The sequence below is a fragment of the Mercenaria mercenaria genome, chromosome 13 (genome assembly GCF_021730395.1).
Source record: "Mercenaria mercenaria strain notata chromosome 13, MADL_Memer_1, whole genome shotgun sequence".
Classification (NCBI taxonomy): domain Eukaryota; kingdom Metazoa; phylum Mollusca; class Bivalvia; order Venerida; family Veneridae; genus Mercenaria; species Mercenaria mercenaria.
The window spans coordinates 76,971,994-76,993,054 of NC_069373.1; the positions used below are offsets into that span (position 1 = coordinate 76,971,994).

The window sequence follows — 21,061 nt, forward strand, 5'->3', positions numbered from 1 at the left end:
GTCTCAAATATTCCATAGTGGTCAATACATTTATTATGCATAGAAGGGCATTCAAATACCTTGGTACAAACTTTGAAGTTATCGTAACAAGACGAGGTGACATTAAATTAAAGGTGAAATACAGTTAAAACACGGTATCTTGAATTCCTTTGAGATAGCCGATATTCGATTTAAAATGATATTTATTTTGTGCACGTATTTTCGGGACGGGACTTGAAATGTCTTTGGGGTAGCCGGCATTCTGAGATAAGCGATTCGTGTCCTATGTGCACCTTTCTAGTTTACTCCAACAATAGTGCTTTTCTGAAGAGGGTCGAAAAAATAACTCCAATAAAAAAAGCTGACATGTGACACGTGTCTCGCATGCGCGGGGAAAAGACCATCTTCTGTGGTACTTGTTATGGGAGCGTGACGCTCCAGTTCCAGAAGCAGTCCTGGCTGTTTAACGTGCAGGTGTAAAGCACCTATACACAGGACTTATACACTACGTCCGCCTTCACTATCATACGGTATTACCGCCATCACCGAGCTAAACTAATTTGTGCAGCCGTATTTTTACCATGCTCAACTGACTGAATTACTTGAATGCACGTTCAGAACGTTGCTTCGAGCTTACTGTCGTCTTGAATTTCCTTGCAACCATTTTCAGATTATTTTCCTCTATCTACCTAGACCTCACCACCCCCCCCCCCCCCCCCCCCACCCCCTCCCCCAACGAAAACGTGCGCACTCGCATACTATTTTACCATTTAGCTAGTAAGTTGTGATGCGTGGTATGGTTCCCATATTGTTGGATGATGACGGGACAAATGGCAGTTTTTTTTTTTCTTTTTACGGAAACAGTTTGTTAAGATACTAGATATTTTAAATCCTTGTTCTGATGGATATTAAAAATATGACAAAATGTTTTACAAAACTAGCTAGCACCTTTCCCCACTTCCTCCCCATTTTCACTTCTTTTAATGTGTACGGTGCTTTTGCTTCTCAGTGGGTGGTTTAAAAGTAGGAATTCTAAGGCGGCATCCTTTGAATGTCCAAACAAGAATATACACGTGTTCGTATTGACCTCTAAACTTAGACAGAGGACAACAATTTTATTGAAATAAAGATGCGTTTCGTCTTAAATTATTGTCTTGTACAAATATTGTAGCATTTAACTATAACCATAAAGCAAACAATGCCCTTAAGATTTCAATTAGTTTGTTAAAGTATCCTACTGACAAAGATAATCACGGGTGAAATACCTAGTTATTTCGTTCAGCGACCGGCTAATAAAAGCGTAAACTCTAGATGCGTGTATCAATGCATTGAAATTCATTAAACTACTTGAAATTTTAATTTTGTCCCAAATTCACCGCGATATCTTGAGGTTGACACAGATAAAGTGTATACACAGAAAACAACTCGTCGAAAACATTAATGAGAAGTTTAAATAGGTACTAGCATACCTGTGTGCACTGTCGCATTCATTAAATGAAAATAGAATTCAATAAAAACGGTAGAATAAGGTCGGGAAATAAGATAAAAAGCATGAAATATCTACAGTTGACAAGCGAAAAAATGCTAGCGGAGTAGAGATTTACGCGCTTGTTATAAGTACATCAGTTAGGTAAAATATAGGCTTAAATAACTTCTACCTATTCAATTTACCTGTAAAAAGGAATTTCGAATTGTTTACATTTTGGCCAAATAAAGCCAATCCTCTGTATATAGTTGTATGAAAACAGTGTTGGACATAAAGCTGCATGAATTAAAGGGACAAAAGAGGTTAACGTTAATATAATAAGATGGTGTACAGGTATTTTCGTTAATAAGTCATTAAGTTGACGGATTAGTATATACTTTTCGACATGGATTATTTGTAATGGGATTTGTTAAACAAACCTACTTTATGCATGTTTTCGTTTTGATGTGCAAAGCTGGATTTATATTCAAGGTTATGATTTATACGTGATCATATAAGCATGAACTTTTTTTAAAAAGAAGTTTGATAATAATCGTGTAGTTTCACACGGTAAACACATGGATGTTCGTTTAAGTATGAACCACAAAAAAAAGATGTACGCAATTCGAGGAAATATACATGTGTATGACAATGAATAATTACAAAACGTGCGAATAAGGATAGTTAAATATCCGCGATCTTGCTAATTTATTGGCGTTCTTAAATAGCTGTTAGAAGTTTCACATCTTTAAAGCATGTGATTCGCGTTTCTTGCAGCAAGACAGGAAAAAAATGTCTTCTCACAATTTTTGGATTTATGTAGTTTCACTTCTGTTACATTGCTTTTCCGCCGACGGTGACGTCGACCAGTGCCCGGGATTGACTTTGTCTATAAATCCCGATGCCGACGTAAAATTCTCTGTGATAATCACAATAAGACAACCTGTCGAAGAAAAATGTGGCAGTAAAATCTCACCGTCGGCAATTCAAAATATAGCCGCTATGAAGTGGGTAGTTGATAGAATGAACGCAAACAATTTCACAGAAGGAGTCAAAATAGGTAGGTCCATATATATTTACATCTGTAATACATGTACAAGAATCATCAACAGGTCATAGTGTCTTTTTTATGGCTCCTTGAGCATATTATTATATTCAAAAGCAGTACACAAATGCATATTTTGTTACATGAAGGAATTTAAAAGTCTAACCGTGCAGTATTAACATTCTAGCCAGACGAACGATATCTTCCTGCGCTTTTGACATGTTCACTGATCTTTTGTTTGTTGGTGACATAAAGAATGGGGTTCATTTGTTTTTGTTTGACTAAGTAGAGCGTCACGTAACACTAATACAAAATAACATTTTGTAATTACAATAAAATATTCCCCTATTGTCATAAAATTGTATTGATCTATTTGACGCTTTCTGTGTTAGAACTGCATGATTGACTGATAGGTATTTGCCTGGCAGTTTTAGCGTCAAAACTGATCGATTTATCTCTTCAGATCGATAATATTCGTAACGTTTATAGAAATATGGTAAACATAAGGGAATACAACATGCACAAAAGCTGTCAAAAAGTAACGTACATTTGAAGACTGTCAAAGTATTTAAGATACAATGTAGTACAGATTGTTTTAATCTTACAATATCATATAACTTAAACCTATAAAACTATATTTAAATGTGTTCTCTATGAGGTCAACATTTAGGACACACAATATAAACAGAAAAGTCAATATATCGAAACAATTTTCAGTATATTTTATTCATGACAATACGATATAAACTAGGACGTATGCCTTCGTTGTTTACTATAAAGACTTTCAAAATCTAAAGTTTTGTCAGAAACAGATTTCTGTTTGGGATTGGGCTCGTGCATTTCAATATGGAACACTCTCAGCCAATTATATTTCTATCACATGGCGCCGGACCTTCGTATTACCTTGACTCTAAAGCCATGCCAGTATTCGCGGGTTTAGACAAGGGCTCAAAAGCAGCTGATTTCCTAAGAACTCTCGTGAAAACATTCGACCTGAAGAAACCGGAAACGATCCTGGTCATTAGCGCTCATTGGGAGGAATCAGTGTGTACAGTGAATACCAGTTCCAAGCATTCGCTTTACTATGATTACTATAATTTCCCGCCAGAAATGTACAAACTTTCTTGGCCAGCAAAAGGAGCACCGGAAATAGCGAGAAAGGTGAAATATCTCCTACATGAGAGCGGTATAACTTGCAAAGAGAATTCTGAAAGAGGACTAGACCATGGTGTATTTGTTCCATTAAAGCTGGTTTATCCTGAAGCAGACATTCCAGGTTAGTTAAAATCACGCGTATTTTTTCGTTAGACCTTCAAAATTTTGTCAGTTCAGTCTAACTTTGGGACAGTGGTCAGGGTACATAGTCTAGTGTCTTCTGCCAGTGACCTTTTTAAGTACTGTTGATAAATTGAAGCCCATAGTGTCAGCCTTCATATGCATGTTTAATCTTCATGAAATACATGTTAAGCGTTTATTATCTCAATTAGAAAATCTATTATTATTTATTATTATTGCTATTATTGTTTTTATCATCATCATCATCATCATCATCATCGTCATTATTATTATTAACATTATGATGATCATTATTATTATTATTATTATCATCATCTTCATTATTGTTATTATTATAAACATTATGGTGATGATAATAATGATGATGATGATGATCATCATCATCATCATCGTCATTATTATTACTATTATTATCATCATTTTTATTAAAGTAGTAGAAGTAGCAGTTTTGAAAGTGAGTTTATGATCTTAGGCTAATATCTAAAAACAGCGCAAGCATGTATGATACTGTCACGAGAATCCTTGTTAATTGACGCGGCCGTCAGAAAATAAAACAAATAGCGTCAGCTTAGCCTTTAGTAGTCATGGCTACGTTGAAATTTTCTGATATAAACATCGTCATTTCAAATCTTCGTTGTAAGCAGTATTCAAATGATAAACCTACTAGTAATCCTCTTGCACTGTGTTGTTGTTTTTTATTTCAGTATGCCAACTTTCTCTGCTGAAAAACATGAATATGAAGGAACATCTACAGATTGCAGAATCTCTGTCTGATCTTAGTAAACAAGGGGTGCTCATCATCGGCAGCGGCTTCGCCACACACAAGGGGGGTAAACCGGGCACGCCTCCACCTGGATGGGCAACCACGTTTAAAGAATGGTTAAATGAGACACTTACAAGTAGTAGTTTGTCGGCTGAAGAAAGGAAACAGAAAATTCTGTCGTGCTTAGAAACGGCTCCTTATATGGACAAAGCTCATCCAAGAATTGAACATTTTCTTCCCTTGATAATGTGCAGCGCTGTTGCGAAATATAAGCCTGGTAAACTGCTCCATTCTGAGTTTCTAATGGAATCTTTATTAAATGAACACTATCTGTTTTAGTGAAAGTACTAAGTGTCATGTTTTAGAAGAGGTATTCTAAAATTTAGGCTAGAATTCCGTTGATGTTAAGGATGGAGGGCAAAATATACTTTCTTTTTAAGAAAACATTGTTTGAAATAAAAGCAAAATGTCTATTGCAAAATGTTAAAATATACGGAAATATTGTGAAGAGTCGGACTTTCTCTAGGTTTCTGTTTTAGCCATGGCCTACGTGTATGTATTCCGGCCGTTTCGTATGGGTTTTTTTCTGCTCCGAAGACATCAAATATGATTTTTAATCTTAGTTAGTTGAGGATATAATTGCTATGTAACATTGGAGTTGTATTTCCCCCAATTTCATGACAATTTTATTTTGTTATTTAGCGACCGGATGTCGCAAATTATTGTCATATATTTCCCCTTAAATATGGCTTTAAATTTCTCATTTCTTTGTTACTCAACCACACTAGTGTTATTATATATCACATAAAGACAAATTTCCATCCTCTGCTGTGAAATACAAGCTATATAGATTTTCATCAAGATAAACCCTCTACGCATTCCTGACACGCATCTTGTATAATAGTATCTCATTTTACTATTTACCATACATTTTAGCTATCTAAAAACTTTCTTTCATTGACGAAACGTTTTGAACGTATAAATTATGCCCACAGTTGAAATGGGCTGATTTATAAACGGTTAGTTTTTATAATGTATTGCACAGGTAAGTTGCAAATTCAATTATCGTGTTTTTATTTTTGTAGTATATTTGGCAAACAATTTAAGCGTAGTGTACGTGCGCGAGTGTTTACTTAACAAACAGTTGGTTTTTTAAGAGTTCAGATAGAGTCTATCTATTATAAAACCTCATTAAGCAGGTTTATTTGCTCTTTTTTAAGGAAAAGTAAACCCCTTTACATCAGGTAAAATGTGTTTGAACAGAAATAAGACATCAGATTAAACTTAGGTCTTAACAAATAAACGGTCGTTTTTTCACAGCGTTTTAAACCTGTGGTATGACCTCCCATGTTACACCAGTACAACACAAACTTACAATCATATAAAAGTTGCTAAAAATCATTTACAGACATTCCTCTGTACAATCAAGAATCCGCAACAAACCTTATACCTGGCATGAAAATGGCCTTTCCAAGGTGGGAAAAGTACACTTTATGCTGACATGAACTACATTCGAGTTGACCAAGGAGGCATATATCCAGTGCCGGTCTGCCTTCTTCCTAGCTTGGCGAAATGTTCCGATGTATTAGGGCAAAACAAGCGTTCTTTGAAAACTGACGCAGACGACAGGAATGTATGCAGAAACCGAAAGCTATACTTGTGTAGAAGGGGATGATCATATGTCATGCATGATTCTAGGCATAAACACACTAAATAGCTGGTCTTTGTTTTCTGTATGAATTAGGGAAACTTCCAGTGGCTGCAGCGCACACCAGGGCCAATTTTAAATGTTCTGTAACTTGCATTTTCTTGAAGAATATTTCAGTGCTGAATGAGAATCAGAAAAAATGGGGGTTATGTTTTGATGCAAGGGAAATATTTTCAGTTAAGCAAACAACAGTAAATTAGCCAAAATGTAGTGGTGGTGTGTGGCCTAAGTTTCCATGACAAATTCTGTAATACGACCATTTCATTTGAAAATGCTACTTAATTATCAAGCATAATTCGGTCATGTGGTTTCAGCCAAAATCAGAAAATAAGCTCTACAGAGCAAAAAAAAAAAATTTGAGTTCGCCATTATGGTCGCGCCATTTCCTGTGTCGTAATTATTATTGGAATGTGATCTCATGTTTATGTTATATACATACTGAGATGTTAATAATAAAACTTGGAAATTTTGAAACTTGTAAACATATTGTCTGTATACCTTCTGAAGTATGACTCTTGTCCGGTCAGGGCAATACCGGAGTGGCCATAGTTATAACAGCGTGGTATTGCGTATGATATTGGCCCGTGAGCAGACAGCACCAGTGTTTCAGCAAGGGAGGATAGTTGACCACTACCTGCGACAGGTATGTGTTGTGCAGAGGTCGGATTTAGACCCGCACAACTGCTTCGTTCGGTTCTAGAAACACTGCTGTATTTGCGATAAAATATGTAAAATGGAAATAACTTAATATTATAGTTATTACAATTATCCAAAGTTGTATGTACGTATGTATGCCCCTGTCGTTAAGGGAATGTTAACATTAGATTTTTTAGTCTGTAAAATACTTTCAAACATTCGCAACCAGCCGCTTTGATGCCAAGTTTTTTATTAACGGACCAAGAAAAACAATCGGAAAAAGATAAGCAATTCCGACATCAAATATATTTCATTTTAATGAATAAATGTTCAGTATTATTACATGTTAGTTCAGTTTGATGCATAACTGCTCATAAATGTTTTCATTGATAGCCTTGCTCATTTATTATTTTACGAATAAAGGTATTTCTTTATGACTGATCATTATCTTGTTATTTTTATGAAATAAAATATTTCTTTGTGATTGGATGTTAGTGTATAATGTAACCTTGTGCATCAGTTTTGTTGTACTTAATAAATAAACCATTGTTATTATGACATGAAATTGCTAGACGAAAAACTATTACAACTTTTGTTTGTTTAGAAAAAAAAGTTGAAAATTATTGATATAGGGGAAGTTTGAATAACCTGACTCCATTTCATAACATTTTAGTAGACGGGAAGTATGATATTGTTCATCTATAATAGCTTCTAAAAATGGGGAAATATGTTTGTTATTTCAAAAGAATATATGTTACTCTTATCATTTTGCAATTTATGAATGACATAGAAATAACAGGTTGTAGCTATTTGTTAATGAATTACATTAACTGCATTACACATTAATCCATATCAATCAGCATTAAATAATAGTTTCCCTTGATGAAATAACTTTTGACAAGCCCTATTTTTTAATGTCAATTAACAATATATCTGAAGCGGATGGACCACATTACCTGTTGACTAGATTGCTATCTTTAGACGTAAAACGGAATGGAGAAACAATAGTTAAACGTATATTTAACAACGATTTACAAAAAACCCCACTATGATAGGACAGAAAATGACTTCACAATTCTCTGTAATAAATCAAAGCCTTGAAAAGGCTGGTAGGTTGGGATTTTTGTAGGGGTTTTTTTTCTGTCACTGCCTGCCTGCATTAATGCTACTCGTTTACTGTTGGATAAAGCAGAGAATAACAGCATTTATGCAAGCTCTGGAGTAGTAGTGCTCAATATAAAACGAAGGCGTATATCGATAAAGTAATTTTAAAAGCACAATACTTTTGATTGAAATCTTTCATTTAATATCTTAATAAGGAATTTGAAAACACAATAAACAATAAATGCTTCTTGTACATCATACATTCATTTTGTAATATGTCACTAGTTTTGTCAAGAGGAGACAAATATTAACATTTCATACTCATCATTAAAGGTGGGGATCTGACCTTTATATCACATACCGGTATTGCAAAACACTTCATTGTTATTTGCAATAATTCACTCCGGAAAAATGTGAGTGTACTCTTTGTTTGTCACTTGTACAAAATACTGCGTACTAAAACTTTTTTCACTTGACACATTTTATCTGAAGAAAAGAAACGAAAGAACGTATGAGATGAAGGAAAAATGAAGGAAAAGATATAAATACAACCTCACAATGAAATAAACCATACACGCGCTTTACGAATATCGCACATATAGATTGCGATCTATTTGCAGCAAAGCTTTAGTTATAAGTGACTTTTACATTTATTGACTTTGATTTTGGTACTCTTTCTACCTTTATTTACTGTATTTATAATGATATCAAGGCGATTTTAGGAATTCTGATGTGACTAGATCTGTGTTATATTTTGCAGGTTTCGATGTTTTCGATGACTGTGGTATCCCTAGAAACACGATGGCCCGGGCCCTAGATATCCTAGATGGGCCTATTCTCGGTACAGAAGAATGTAAAAATAGTCGTACAACAACATGCAATATCGGTAAGTTAAATTTAACATTTTAAATTTCTGATACTGCGCACGTGCACAGAAATGTCGTGCAGGGAGAAAAGTGTACGGTTTGCATATTACGCTAGGAAAATAAAGTCAGAAACACGCCGCGCACGCTTTTGGCTACAACAAACTTTCAACAACACTAAAAAATAGGTGCCTATGATTGAAATACGATATATTTAATATTGTATGAATAATCGGCAGCAATATGCCTTGTATTATATGAAGATACTTGCAGCCTATATCCCGTGCTGTGCAAGTTTTTAAAGGTTAATTACATTTGTATCTTCTTAACCAAAAATTTTGACTTGTTTTTACAACATATACATTCCATAAAGTTTCCACTGATATATTTAACAGCACGCAAGTAGTAGCAGTAGATAAATAAATAAAATCGTTGTTTATTTTCCACTACAGGTATAATTGGAGCGTCAAACAGCATTACGACCGAAGCCATGCTTTACGCCCTTCGTGGAAGCCAGCTCCCTGTCATTGGACCTTTTGCAACTTATTATAACTTGACGAGATACTCTAACTACTACAGGACAGTGCCTACAGATCTTCAACAAATTCAGGTTTGTTTCTAAGTTTTTAAGAATTAATCAAAAAGTTAAATTTGTGGTAATTTCAAAAAACGAGACTAAATCTACATGTTTTTATTTGCATTTAAGCAAATAGGGAATATCTTTGAAATTTCATGTTCAGTTTACATTTCCAAAACATCGGACGTATTGGCTGTTGTTAAAACGTCATGGAGACCGCATTTGCCACGCAGATGCTGAGTTAAAAGTCTTGCAAACTGCTTTTATAAAATATAAAAACGAATGTTTATTTTCAGGCGACAGCCAAGGTTCTTCATCAGCTTGGACTGACCTACGTTGCTGTTGTGCATACTGATGATGATTATGGGAGATACAGTGCGATGAAACTGAAAGAAATTAGCAAAGCCAGTGGCGTATGTGTAGATAGCATACAGGCGATAACAGTAAGTAAAGGCGTATACCTAGGCTATATACAAATGTATATATGTTTCTTCATAGATTTTCATATCATTTTTAGCTTTTATTAATTTTGGCAAAACATTCCTCATAATTAGAATAGTATTCATTTATGGTTTGATTACAATGCCTCCATGCTAATTAGACCGCAATATTCTTTAATTATTTTTTGTTATTTTATAGGCTTTTTAATAATTTCTCCAAATCACTCCTCAATGTTTTTTTTAATTAGTTTTTGACAAAATCTGCAAAATATTCCACAGTTTTCTTTTAAGTTCTTGATTTTTCTGCATTCCTCGTTCCACTTATTTTTTTGTGATAATTTCTACAAACCATTTCACAATTTTCTCTTTAGTTTTTGATACCTTCTCTAAAGCGTTCCACAATTTCCTGTTAAGTTACAAGATTGTTTACACTTACGGTATGTCTTGTCGGTCAGTAGTCAAAACTATTGCCCTAGGTTCGAAGGACTGACAGAAAATAGATTTGAGTCTTGACTGATAAGCAATTCAATAAGTGTTTTATAACATTACAGCAGAAATATGTTTCGAAGATTTTTTCTCAGTTTTTTTTTTTTTTACTATAGCCAAGCAAACCTGTGTTGAACTCTAGTCCGATCAATACCACAAACTACGGCAATTTTTATAAGGATTTCAAAGGCCATGGCTTGTTGTTAGAAATAACCAAGACTTTTTAAATCTCATGTAATTATTGTTGATTTGAATGAAGGTTTTGTTATTTTCCAGGAAGGACGGCGTATTAATCAATCCATGCTCAAACAACAACGAAAGAAAACAAAACATAATTCTTTGCGTGTTGTATATTTCGGTAGAAGAGACATCTACCACAGTATGCAAATAGAGCTTAGCTACTCGCAGTCAGAGATGTTCAACATCAGCTGGATCGTTGTCGAACACCCAGAAGACGTTTCAACGCCATTTGATTCAGCAAGCGGACTAGAAAACGGGACATACATAATATCGCCTTTAGTAAATAACGTGCAAGTTGTAAATGAATATTTGGCAGATAAGTGGAGTAAAGCTAAACAGCCGACAGACGATCTAGAACGGTTGATAAACTGTTCAGGGGAAAGGGAAGTGCCTAACGTCTTTCATAAAGACATTGCATCAACTATTGACTCCGTGTTTGTGTTTGCCTCAGCTCTGCAGAGAAAAACCAAATTGTACTGTACAAGTTCGATTTGTGATGTTTTAAGAGAAAATTTCAAATTAAACGATGTTCAGCGCTACCCTGTAACGTACAAAGATATTAATGTGAATATAACAGTGGAGGAGTTCTCTGATGGTGACAGGCAGACAAATTTTAATAACAATGGGGACTTTCTTCCAAATGAAGAAATGTCATTGTATGATATCATATTTGTTGCAAGCCAGAATAATTACACAAAGGTATTTTTTTTCCAAAGCTTCTTTTTTTCAAATACTAGTTAGAATGAGTTATCATTCCTGAAGCGGATATATACGAACGACAACTCTGTATTTAAGACCGAGATGAATATCAATATTTCGGTTTCTTGGACCCGTTTGCGGTGGAGGCTGGCGCTGGCTCCAGACCATAAATAAAATCTCGTTGTGCACGGTACCAGACCCCTATTTATAGTATTATAGACATGATCATGTATTGGGAGAAATACTAGCCCATTCCTGTTAATGGGAACTATGCATACTGAAGAACTGATCATTTATCTTCAGTCGTTTATTTTCAAACATTCTTACTCAATGTTATAAACACTCCGCGTGTTTTAAGTTTTCTTCAAAGATTTTTCTTGTACAAAGTCCCCTAGAAATGCGTGGTTGAAATATATAGGCTAGACTATGTCTGTCTGTGGGAGAGGGTATCATGTGCAATGGCATTTTTTTCTAGTCTGACACAAGTGGCAGCTGACACCAGTGTGAAAAGTATGCTAAGTTTGTGGTATCAGCTAATGCTTAAGATCATCCTAACTACAACCCTAAGAGTAGTTCTAGAACTAACTGAATAAAGTAGTACAGTTTGACTGTGTATTATTTTGAATGTTTGTGGCTTATATCGAGTGCCTTAATATACTGACTTCGTTATTAATATTCCATCTTTACATGGCATCATATTGATTTTTAAGTAATTGGTGAATTATCATTTGTTTGGTTTGTTTTCGTTGTTTCTAGTGTATGGCTTTACCGTTTGCTTCTGCACTTTTTGTATATGTTTTGATGATGTTCATATCAATGCATGCAGCATAAGCTGCTATGAGGAATGATATGAAGGATCTGCGTTCTTTGAGTTGGATATGTAGCCTTATTTTTGTTATGATGCACTGTATTCTTAGCACATACATGAATAATCTTTACTAAATATTTCTTTGTTTTTCCTCGCAGATTGGGGATTTTCGCAACAATTCTGTTAGCTTGAGAAGTTCACACAGGAACAGTTTAGACACGATGCCATCGTCAATATGCAACACAGAATGTGAAATATGTGAGAACAAACCAGACATCTCCTTCGCCTTCCTGGATGGTGATACGTTCATACTTGGTGTGTTCGCCGTCCACGAGACCGACCCAAATGATCCTTTCAAGTGTTCCAATTTTCGCACATCCCAAATGGACGTTGTCATTATTGAATCGTTTCTATACAGTGTGCAACAAATGCGAAACGACACTGGTATAAAGTTTGGTGCCATTGCTATCGATGATTGTTACAGCTCTGCGCAAACTGAGCTGGTTCTAAGTCAGATATTATCAGGGGAAGTAACTCTAACAAACCCTTATACCGGAAGTAGAATTGAAGTTGAAAGAATCGCTGCTGCGGTTATGACAGTCAGCAGCTCTGTCACAATACCAGTCGGTTTACTCATGACCGAGAAAAAAATTCCAGTGATTTCTGCTTCAGCATCATCCCCGGATTTAGACGATAGAATAAATTTTCCGTATTTTCTACGGACAGTTCCGAGTGATGTCGAACAAGCCCGGGCTATGATAAGCATCATTAAACGAATGGGTTGGAGTTATGTCAGTCTGTTATACGTAGAGAACAATTACGGTAGCAAAGGGAAAGAAGTGTTTGTAAGACTTGCAAATGAAAGTGGTATTTGTATTGCTGATCCTCCGGAAGGAATTAGTGACGTCAACGACGACAATTCGGACAGTGAACTTATAAGTGTGTTTTCAAGGATGATAAATCAAAGGGCGGACATCGTAGTTTATTTTGGAACGGAATCTAGGATAGCACACTTTTTAAAAGTGATGAATAGCAGAAATGAAAGGGATGAATTTATTTTTCTTGCAAGTGAAGACTGGGGCGATAGACAGTACATCCTAAATATTGGACAACGCCGGACTCTTGGTAGTGTTACTTTAAAGAATGAAGTAGAAAGTTTAGCAGACGGACCGTTAGCAAACCACATACGGAGTTTAAGTCCAGATAGCATTTCAAGCTACAGAAATCCATGGTTTGTAGAATATTGGGAAGAAAACTTTGAGTGTGATCTTCCACTTAGTTTTAGGCATAAATATAATAAGATATGTGACAACACAGTCAAATTTTCAAACGACGATATAACTGACTTTGTGGAAGACCATAGGATAGTTCATACTGTGGTAGCTGTTCAGGCGTTAGCACATGGACTTAAAATGTCCCAGGAGGAATTCTGTAATCCGAACTTACCACAAGGGAATACATTTCCGTGTCAGAAATATTTCCAGTATATACCGGATGTTGTGAAATACATCCGGGAAGTTGAGATACCACGTGCCGGAAGTAATGTCAGAGTGTTCAGAGATGACGGAAATGGCAACATTGGCTTTAAGATCAACAACGTCCAAGAAGAGTCTGAAAACAACCTGGAATATAAAACGGTATCGTAGCCATCAGATTCACAGTCTTATTCTATGTATTGACTCAAGCTTATGTTCTGATTACTAGTATCTATAGGTTATTATGCCCCCCCCTCCCTCCCCGTTTCGAAGGAGGGGTACATTATTTTGCAGATGTCGGTCGGTCGGTATGTCGGTCTGCCCGTAGACCAATCCGTTTCCGGATGATAACTCAAGAACGCTTAGGCCTAGGATCATGAAAGTTGATATAGAGGTTATGACCAGCAGATGACCCCTATTGATTTTGAGGTCAGTAGACCAAAGGTCAAGGTTACAGTATCCCGGAACAGTTAAACGGCTTCGGGATGATAACCCAAGAACGCTTGGGTCTAGAATCATGAAATTTAATAGGAGTGTTGGTCATGACCAGCAGATAATTCCTATACATTTTGAGGTTAGTAGGTTAAAGGTCAAGGTTACAGTGACCCGGAACAGTTAAACGGTTTCTGGACAATACCTTGAGAACGCTTGGGCCTAGGGTCACGAAACTTAATAGGGTGGTTAATCATGACCAGCAAATAAACCCTATTTATTTTGAGATTAGTAGGTCAACGATCAAGGGCACAGTGACCCGGAATAGTTAAACGGTTTCTGGACAGTAACTTGAGAACGCTTAGGCCTAGGATCACGAAACTTAATAGGGAGATTGATCGTGACCAGCAGATGACTCTTATTGATTTTGAATTCAGTAGGTTAAAGGTCAAGGTCACAGTGACTCGGAACAGTTAAACGATTTCTGGACAATAACTTGAGAACGTTTGGGCTTGGGATCACGAAACTTAATAGGGAGGTTGATCATGACTAGCAAATGACCCCTATTGATTTTGAGGTCAGTAGGTCAAATATCAAGGTCACAGTGACCCGGAACAGTTAAATCGTTTCTGGGCGATAACTTGAGAACGCTTTGGCCTACGATCACAAAACTTGATAGGAGGTTGGTTATGATCAGCAGATGACCCCTACTGATTTTGAGCTAAGTAGGTCAAAGGTCAAGGTCACAGTGACCTTGAACAGTTAAACAGTTCCCGAAAGATAACTGAAGAACGCTTGGGCCTAGGATCATGAAAGTTGATAGGGAGGTTGATCATGACCAACAAATGATCCCTATTGATTTTGAGATCAGTAGGCCAAAGGTCAAGGTCACATTGACTCGGAACAGTTAAACAGTTTCCGGATGATAACTTGGAACGCTTGGGCCTAGGATCATGAAACTTGATAGGGAACTTGATCATGACCAGCAGATGACCCCTATTTATTTTGAGGTCAATTGGTCAAAGGTCAAGGTTACATTGACTCAGAACAGTAGAACTTTTGTGTACAGTGACCAAATAATTTCTGTTCCTTGTGCAATTACTGAATACATCAAGGTGGGGGGGGGGGGGGCATTTCGTGTTTTACGAGCTCTTGTTAGCTTTGTATCGGGAAATACTAGTATGCACGAGTTCTGTAGCGGAAATATTGCGCGACTTTAGGAGTATGTAATAATATCATTTCTTTGGGCCGCAGTTTAAAACTTTAGTTACCATAATTATGCAGACATGACTTTGCTCTCTCATGTCATCCTTTTTTGTTAGCTTGTGCTTTGCTCAAACAATGCGGAAGTTTACATGTAGACTGTTTTAGATGCTCAGTATATTTTCTTGGCCCAAAGTCATATTTAACTGAGCTGGAAACCAGTCCAGTAATACAGCACAGTCATCGTCAATCAACAAATCAGATGCTGGACCTTTGAGACTGGTTTCCAGGTAATGTCTTATACCCTTGAACCCTGTGCTATAACATTTCTGTCTAAACTGAAAGAATACCAATAAAAATGACTACTCAAATACCTCATTTGTATAGTCAAACATGTTTCAAAGGCCACTTCATTTGTACAGTCAAACCTGATTCCAAGACTGCTTCATGTATTGTTAAACCTGTATCATAGGCAGCTTCATTTTGTTACTCAGACCTGTTTCAAAGGCCGCGTCATTTGTACAATCAAACCTTTTTCAAAGGCCGCTTCACTTGTACAGTCAAACATGTTATAAAGGTCACTTCATTTATTTAGTAATACCTGTATTAAAGGCTACTTCGTTTGTAGAGTCTGATCTGTTTCAAAGGCCGCTTCATTCGCAAAATCAAACCAGTTTAAATGGCCGCTTCACCTGTATCAAAGGCCACAAGATCTGTTTCAAGTGCCGCTTCATTTGTATAATCAAACCTGTATCAAAGCCTGCCTGTGCAGTAATGCCATGCCACCTTTCTGTAGAGAAATTTCAAGATTAAAAAAAATCGTTGTATTTCAACCTGTGAGTCAAAAGCATTGGAAAATAAAGGCAACTCTCCGGCCTACACATGGTCAAACATGTCTGCCGACAATTATGGTGTTGTTTATTTGTTATTTTGTCTCCATGTTCTGTTACAAGATACCAAAATGTACTTTAAGATCATCATTTTAAACCACAAAATAAAACTCATTCTTAACACCGTTATACAACATAGAAAATACGTTATAAATTGATTGTAGTATTTTACATACCGCAATGGGAAAATTGATGTTTCCATTTTTGTGTTATCCTTGGTGTTGATTGACGAAACTGATTATTACTCACGTACATATTTATTTCATAGTTTTATTTTTAATTTGAACCATATTTTATTGACGATTTTATGTACTTGATGCTATAATAGAACGCCATATGCAATACACGGTCAAAATGAACTATTTTAAACATGAGCGAATTACGTAAAATTGCCACTTTCAACATGGGTACTTAAATATCTCTAAAACCTTGAATTTGTTGGGGTTTTTTTTATTTTCTTCTTTTCTGTGATTTTAGGTTGGTTCCTACGAAGGTCAGCTGACACTACAGGTAGACAAAATGAAATTTTATCAAAATATCGACGGTGCTTGCTTCAGTACTCTCTGTGGACACTGTACAAACTCCTCCTTCACACGACCAGTTACCATAGCAACGACAACACACATGCACCCTGAGACGGAGGAGTTCTCGGTCCCTGACTATACTATCATAGGGATCCTAGGGTTTCTGTTTGTCGTGATAATGGTTATGAGTATAATCATAATCTGTTACTTCAAACGACGAATAGTGGGTAGGTTTCATTTTCTTCCACCGCGTGATCTTTCTTTAGCTAGTACAGTTGAACGTGCTTTAGCGGCCACCTATATTTTAACAGCCACTTGCCTTAAGTAACCAGTTTGGTAACTCCCTAAGTTGACTTTGTGTTCTAATTTTAAGCTGTCTTACTTTTCTCCAGCAGCCACATGCTTTAAGCAGACAGTTTCGTTTCCTTGATTGGCTGCGTAATACAGGTTTGACTGTATTTTTCAGGTCGGAGAAATAATGCAGCTAATCATTTTACTGTGTTAGCATAGGCCTGAATAGTATCTAACTCACATTTTGCGCCACTATTTAGATAATGTTATGTCAAAATATGTCTGCTTGAAAAGCTTTTTATGACATTCAAACTTTCTGAAACATTTAGCTGAATTTAGCATATATTAAAAACATGATATAAAGGACTAACTAAATGATTTGTTATTAAGACAGAAGAATGTTATATTATATGAGTGTTTATTTCTTTTTCAAGAATTAGAAAGACAGCTGAAGGAGACAAAATATGAAATAAGGACTGGTTATGCTTTGCACAATGGATCGGCTTTTTCACATGCTAACACAACGTCGTTAACCTACCCGGACCTTAAATTCGCAAACACAAGCCCCAGTGGTGATACCATGTATGAATGGAGAAAAGCACAAAACGTTCTAAATGGTGGGAATAGCAAGTATTCACAATCTAACGGTGGAGTTATAAATCAAGGATTTGTCGGCAGTGAAATGTATCTGCATGCGACCCATGATGACGACGAAAATCTGCAAAGTTCTTCATCAGGAAATTACAATGCAAGTCCGCGTGGACACGTGTCCAATTCAGATCAATTAAATTCAGTTTCAGATTCACCTACTTATAGACCTCCTTCCAGCAGTTATGGATTAACATCTCACAGCAGTTTCAAAAAGCCCGCGGATTATAATCACAATGGCCAAATAAAAAAGCAGCCGCGTACTCAGCTTGCTGTTCCTCCTTGTAGACCGGAACTTCCGCCACGTGACCCGGAACAGCAGCGCGCGCATGCTCAAAGACCAAACGGGTTTACAGACAAATTTGACCATTTGTCTTCAGCAGTGCCAAAGGAAAAAGTGCGAAAAGTCCGAAGTAGTCCGCGAAGGACTGTGTCACCACCGTCATTTAAACACAACCCATCCACGGGTGAAAACTCACGGTACAGGGATACAAACATTGCAGACAGCTCAAAATACAATGGGTCTCCCGCGAATATGACTTTCTCAGATTCTAAAATGGCTTCACCAGATATGGCTAATTTGGCAGGTTCCATTGAAAAAATATCGCGTGTGTAGAGTACACAGTATCTGGTTAATTAATATGAATCTCATTTTATAGGTGTTTTGTGATTGGTCACGTGAAAGTTTATCACAGGAGTTTAGAATGTGATAACAATAAATGGTGATACCCCGGTGCGTACCAAAAAAAAAAAAACTTGATAAGGCATTAAAATGTGCTTTTCTCATCTGACATTGTACGCAGTACGTGTTCGTATGAAAGACCCTGATACTTGCATATAATATTCCTACTGCAAAGTGTTTTATAGTTGGTGCAGAAAGGAGACTCACTTTTATTTGAAAAGGTTGAAAGATATTGACGATTTCGTGTCCAACTATTCTACTGCAGCCAGTCGTCCATTCTTGCATACCAGAGGTCTTCCATGGTTCCTGCGATTTTGACGAGCCTCTAATGGATGAGAATGCCAGTTTTTAAATGTTGGGATGTAAAAAATGTTCACAGCGCATACCGAGGTTTGTGTATCTCGGCGAATAAAAACACTGTCCCGATTGACTGCCATATTATTGTACTCTGTACGATTTATGATAACATTTATATAAATTGTTATTACCGTTATTGTTTCTGTGTATTTTATGAAATATTTAAAAGTACATTATAGCTTTATATATATTAAAATAATATAACTACTGAATTTACTGTTCGCACTCTTTATTATGATCGTTATAAATGTTCTTACAACTTTTAAAAATATTTAAGTGATTTTGGGAGGACGCACTCCGAGTTCATTCTTAGTGGGATTCGAACTCGTTACATTGCTTTGGCGCTACTCTTCTAAACATTTCTCTTTCCGTGTAGTCAGTGCAGTGATTTGTACGAAATCGACTGATCCATTATGTAAGGGAAACAACTCCTAAACATTTTTGTCATATCGGCATTCGATTGCTTCGAGAGGCAAATTACAATAATGTATACATAACGATTAAAAATGAATGATTAAATCACTATGTAAAAAGATTTCTTGAATATGATAGAATTGCAATGTGTCTATATTCTATGGAGATTATCCGATATCAAGAGCTGCCACGTGACAAAATGCTCGAATATTCGAAGACTTGTCAGTAAAATTGATTTTCTATCTAAGAAATAGGTATGTTGTCCGAAGTCAAGAATTGCGACTTGATGCTGCGATCGTTTTCAGTTGCATACAACATATGTGTGAAGTTTTAGCCAAGTATCTGCATTAGTTTTAGAGATACATGTAGCAATTTTCGTGCAACACTTTAACCTGCATTTTCAAGTCCAAAAGGGGACATAGCATCGCCAAAATACAGTGCAGAGTTACGGGACATGCACTTTTCATCATGGCTTATGGATCTCAATAGCTTTGATATAGTATCTGTAAAGGTTTATCCAAATTAAAAAAGGGCGTAACTCTAGAAATACAGTTAGAGTCTTGACACACTATGTACAGTGCCACTATAAGCAAGAACAGCAAGTTTCCGTTGACTATATTAAGTAATGATTGCTAAAACCTCAACCAAAGTGAGGCATACTTAGGTAGAACTACGCATCTTGTCACAGTAATTTTAAGGATATAAATCTAGAGAAACGAATCCGATCTAATTGCCTAGATGCACATTCTGTATAAATGCCTTTTAGTTCAAAGAAAAATGCAGTAGTAATTGAGCAGACGCTCATATTGTACAATTTTGCGTAATCTATAATATATAAACTTATATATAACTCTGGTCGTCCTATGTTGACTTTGACAACATTTAAAGTGTGAGCAATAAAGGAATACAGACACTCACACAAAATATCAAAACGGGATCACGAGTTGTTATAAAGATAGAGCCACGGACAAAAAGCCGGACTGACTAACGGACACATAACCAACGCCCGTCAAACCTTTACCCCTACGATTTCGTCGGGGATAATAAACAAACATAAAGGCAATAATATTTACATACATATTTATTTTGAATGTAAAATTTGGCAAAAAATATAGCTCGTTTAATTTTAAAATACAGAATAAGTATGGAAGGGGTAATGATGATGATAGTAAAGATATATTTTGAGTTTCTATTCATTATCTTATATAGTTCCAATGTCATGTCCAGAAAACGAAGTTTGTCAAAAAAATTAAGTATTAAAGGGGTATAATTTAGTCAAAAATACAAATCAGAGGTATAAGGATTGTTACCACACATGCAGATGATGATTACAAAGATACATTTTAAGTTTCAAGTCATTATCTTATATTGTACTAGAGTTATATCCAGAAAGTAAAGATTGTCAAAAAAATTTAATTATGAAAGGGGCATAATTCTGTCAAAAATAGTTATGGGGATTGTAACCACATATGCAGATGACGATTACAAAGAAATACTTTTAATTTCAAGTCATTATCTTTTAAAGCACAAAAGATATGTCTATAAATAAAGCTTTCGAAAAATTAGCATGAAAATAATTTCAAGTATAATCCTTGGTGACCTTGACCTTTGGTATAATGGGTCCAGCCCCTGTACATACTTTGCTTGTATGCTGGACAATGTTTATGTCAAGTTACAGTTAGATATAAGCAATAGTAACAAAGATATGACAGAAAAACAAAGGTTGCCAAAAAACTTTAACCTTAAAAATAACGTAAGTATAACACCTTGGTGACCTTGACGTTGGGTATAATGGGCCCAGCCACTGCAATACTTTGTATGCTGAACAATGTTTATGTGAAGTTACAGTAAGATATAAGCATTAGTAACAAGAAAAACTAAGATTTACGTGTTTTTATTTTCGTTTAAAAAAGATTTCATGTTCAGTTTACATTTCCAAAACATCGGACGTATTGGCTGTTGTTAAAACGCCATGGAGACCACAGTTGAGTTTAAGGTCTTGCAAACTGCTAATTATAAAATATAAAAAAGAATGT

General features: G+C 36.0%; 1 protein-coding gene across 2 annotated transcripts; it reads left to right on the top strand.

Moving 5' to 3' along the window:
* Positions 1-1,420: 1,420 nt before the first annotated feature.
* Positions 1,421-18,823, top strand: LOC123530210 (uncharacterized). Of its 2 annotated transcripts, XM_045310955.2 has the most exons (9): positions 3,201-3,765; positions 4,490-4,825; positions 8,757-8,882; positions 9,312-9,469; positions 9,733-9,879; positions 10,639-11,301; positions 12,268-13,746; positions 16,587-16,860; positions 17,359-18,823. In XM_045310955.2, exons 1-9 carry the CDS (start codon positions 3,336-3,338, stop codon positions 18,186-18,188), a joined length of 4,443 nt encoding a protein of 1,480 aa, XP_045166890.2. In that variant the 5' UTR covers positions 3,201-3,335; the 3' UTR covers positions 18,189-18,823. The 2 variants fall into 2 exon arrangements, with proteins under 2 accessions (XP_053378341.1, XP_045166890.2); XM_053522366.1 differs by lacking the exons at positions 3,201-3,765; positions 4,490-4,825 and adding an exon at positions 1,421-2,504.
* Positions 18,824-21,061: the final 2,238 nt, after the last annotated feature.

What these genes read in the sequence shown, in the direction of transcription:
- LOC123530210 (XM_045310955.2), top strand. Translation starts at nt 3,336, where the DNA reads ATGGAACACTCTCAGCCAATTATATTTCTATCACATGGCGCCGGACCT. An exon ending in TCCTGAAGCAGACATTCCAG is followed by an intron (nt 3,766 to 4,489) that starts GTTAGTTAAAAT and finishes TTTTTATTTCAG; the next exon opens with TATGCCAACTTTCTCTGCTG. An exon ending in ACAACCTGGAATATAAAACG is followed by an intron (nt 13,747 to 16,586) that starts GTATCGTAGCCA and finishes CTGTGATTTTAG; the next exon opens with GTTGGTTCCTACGAAGGTCA.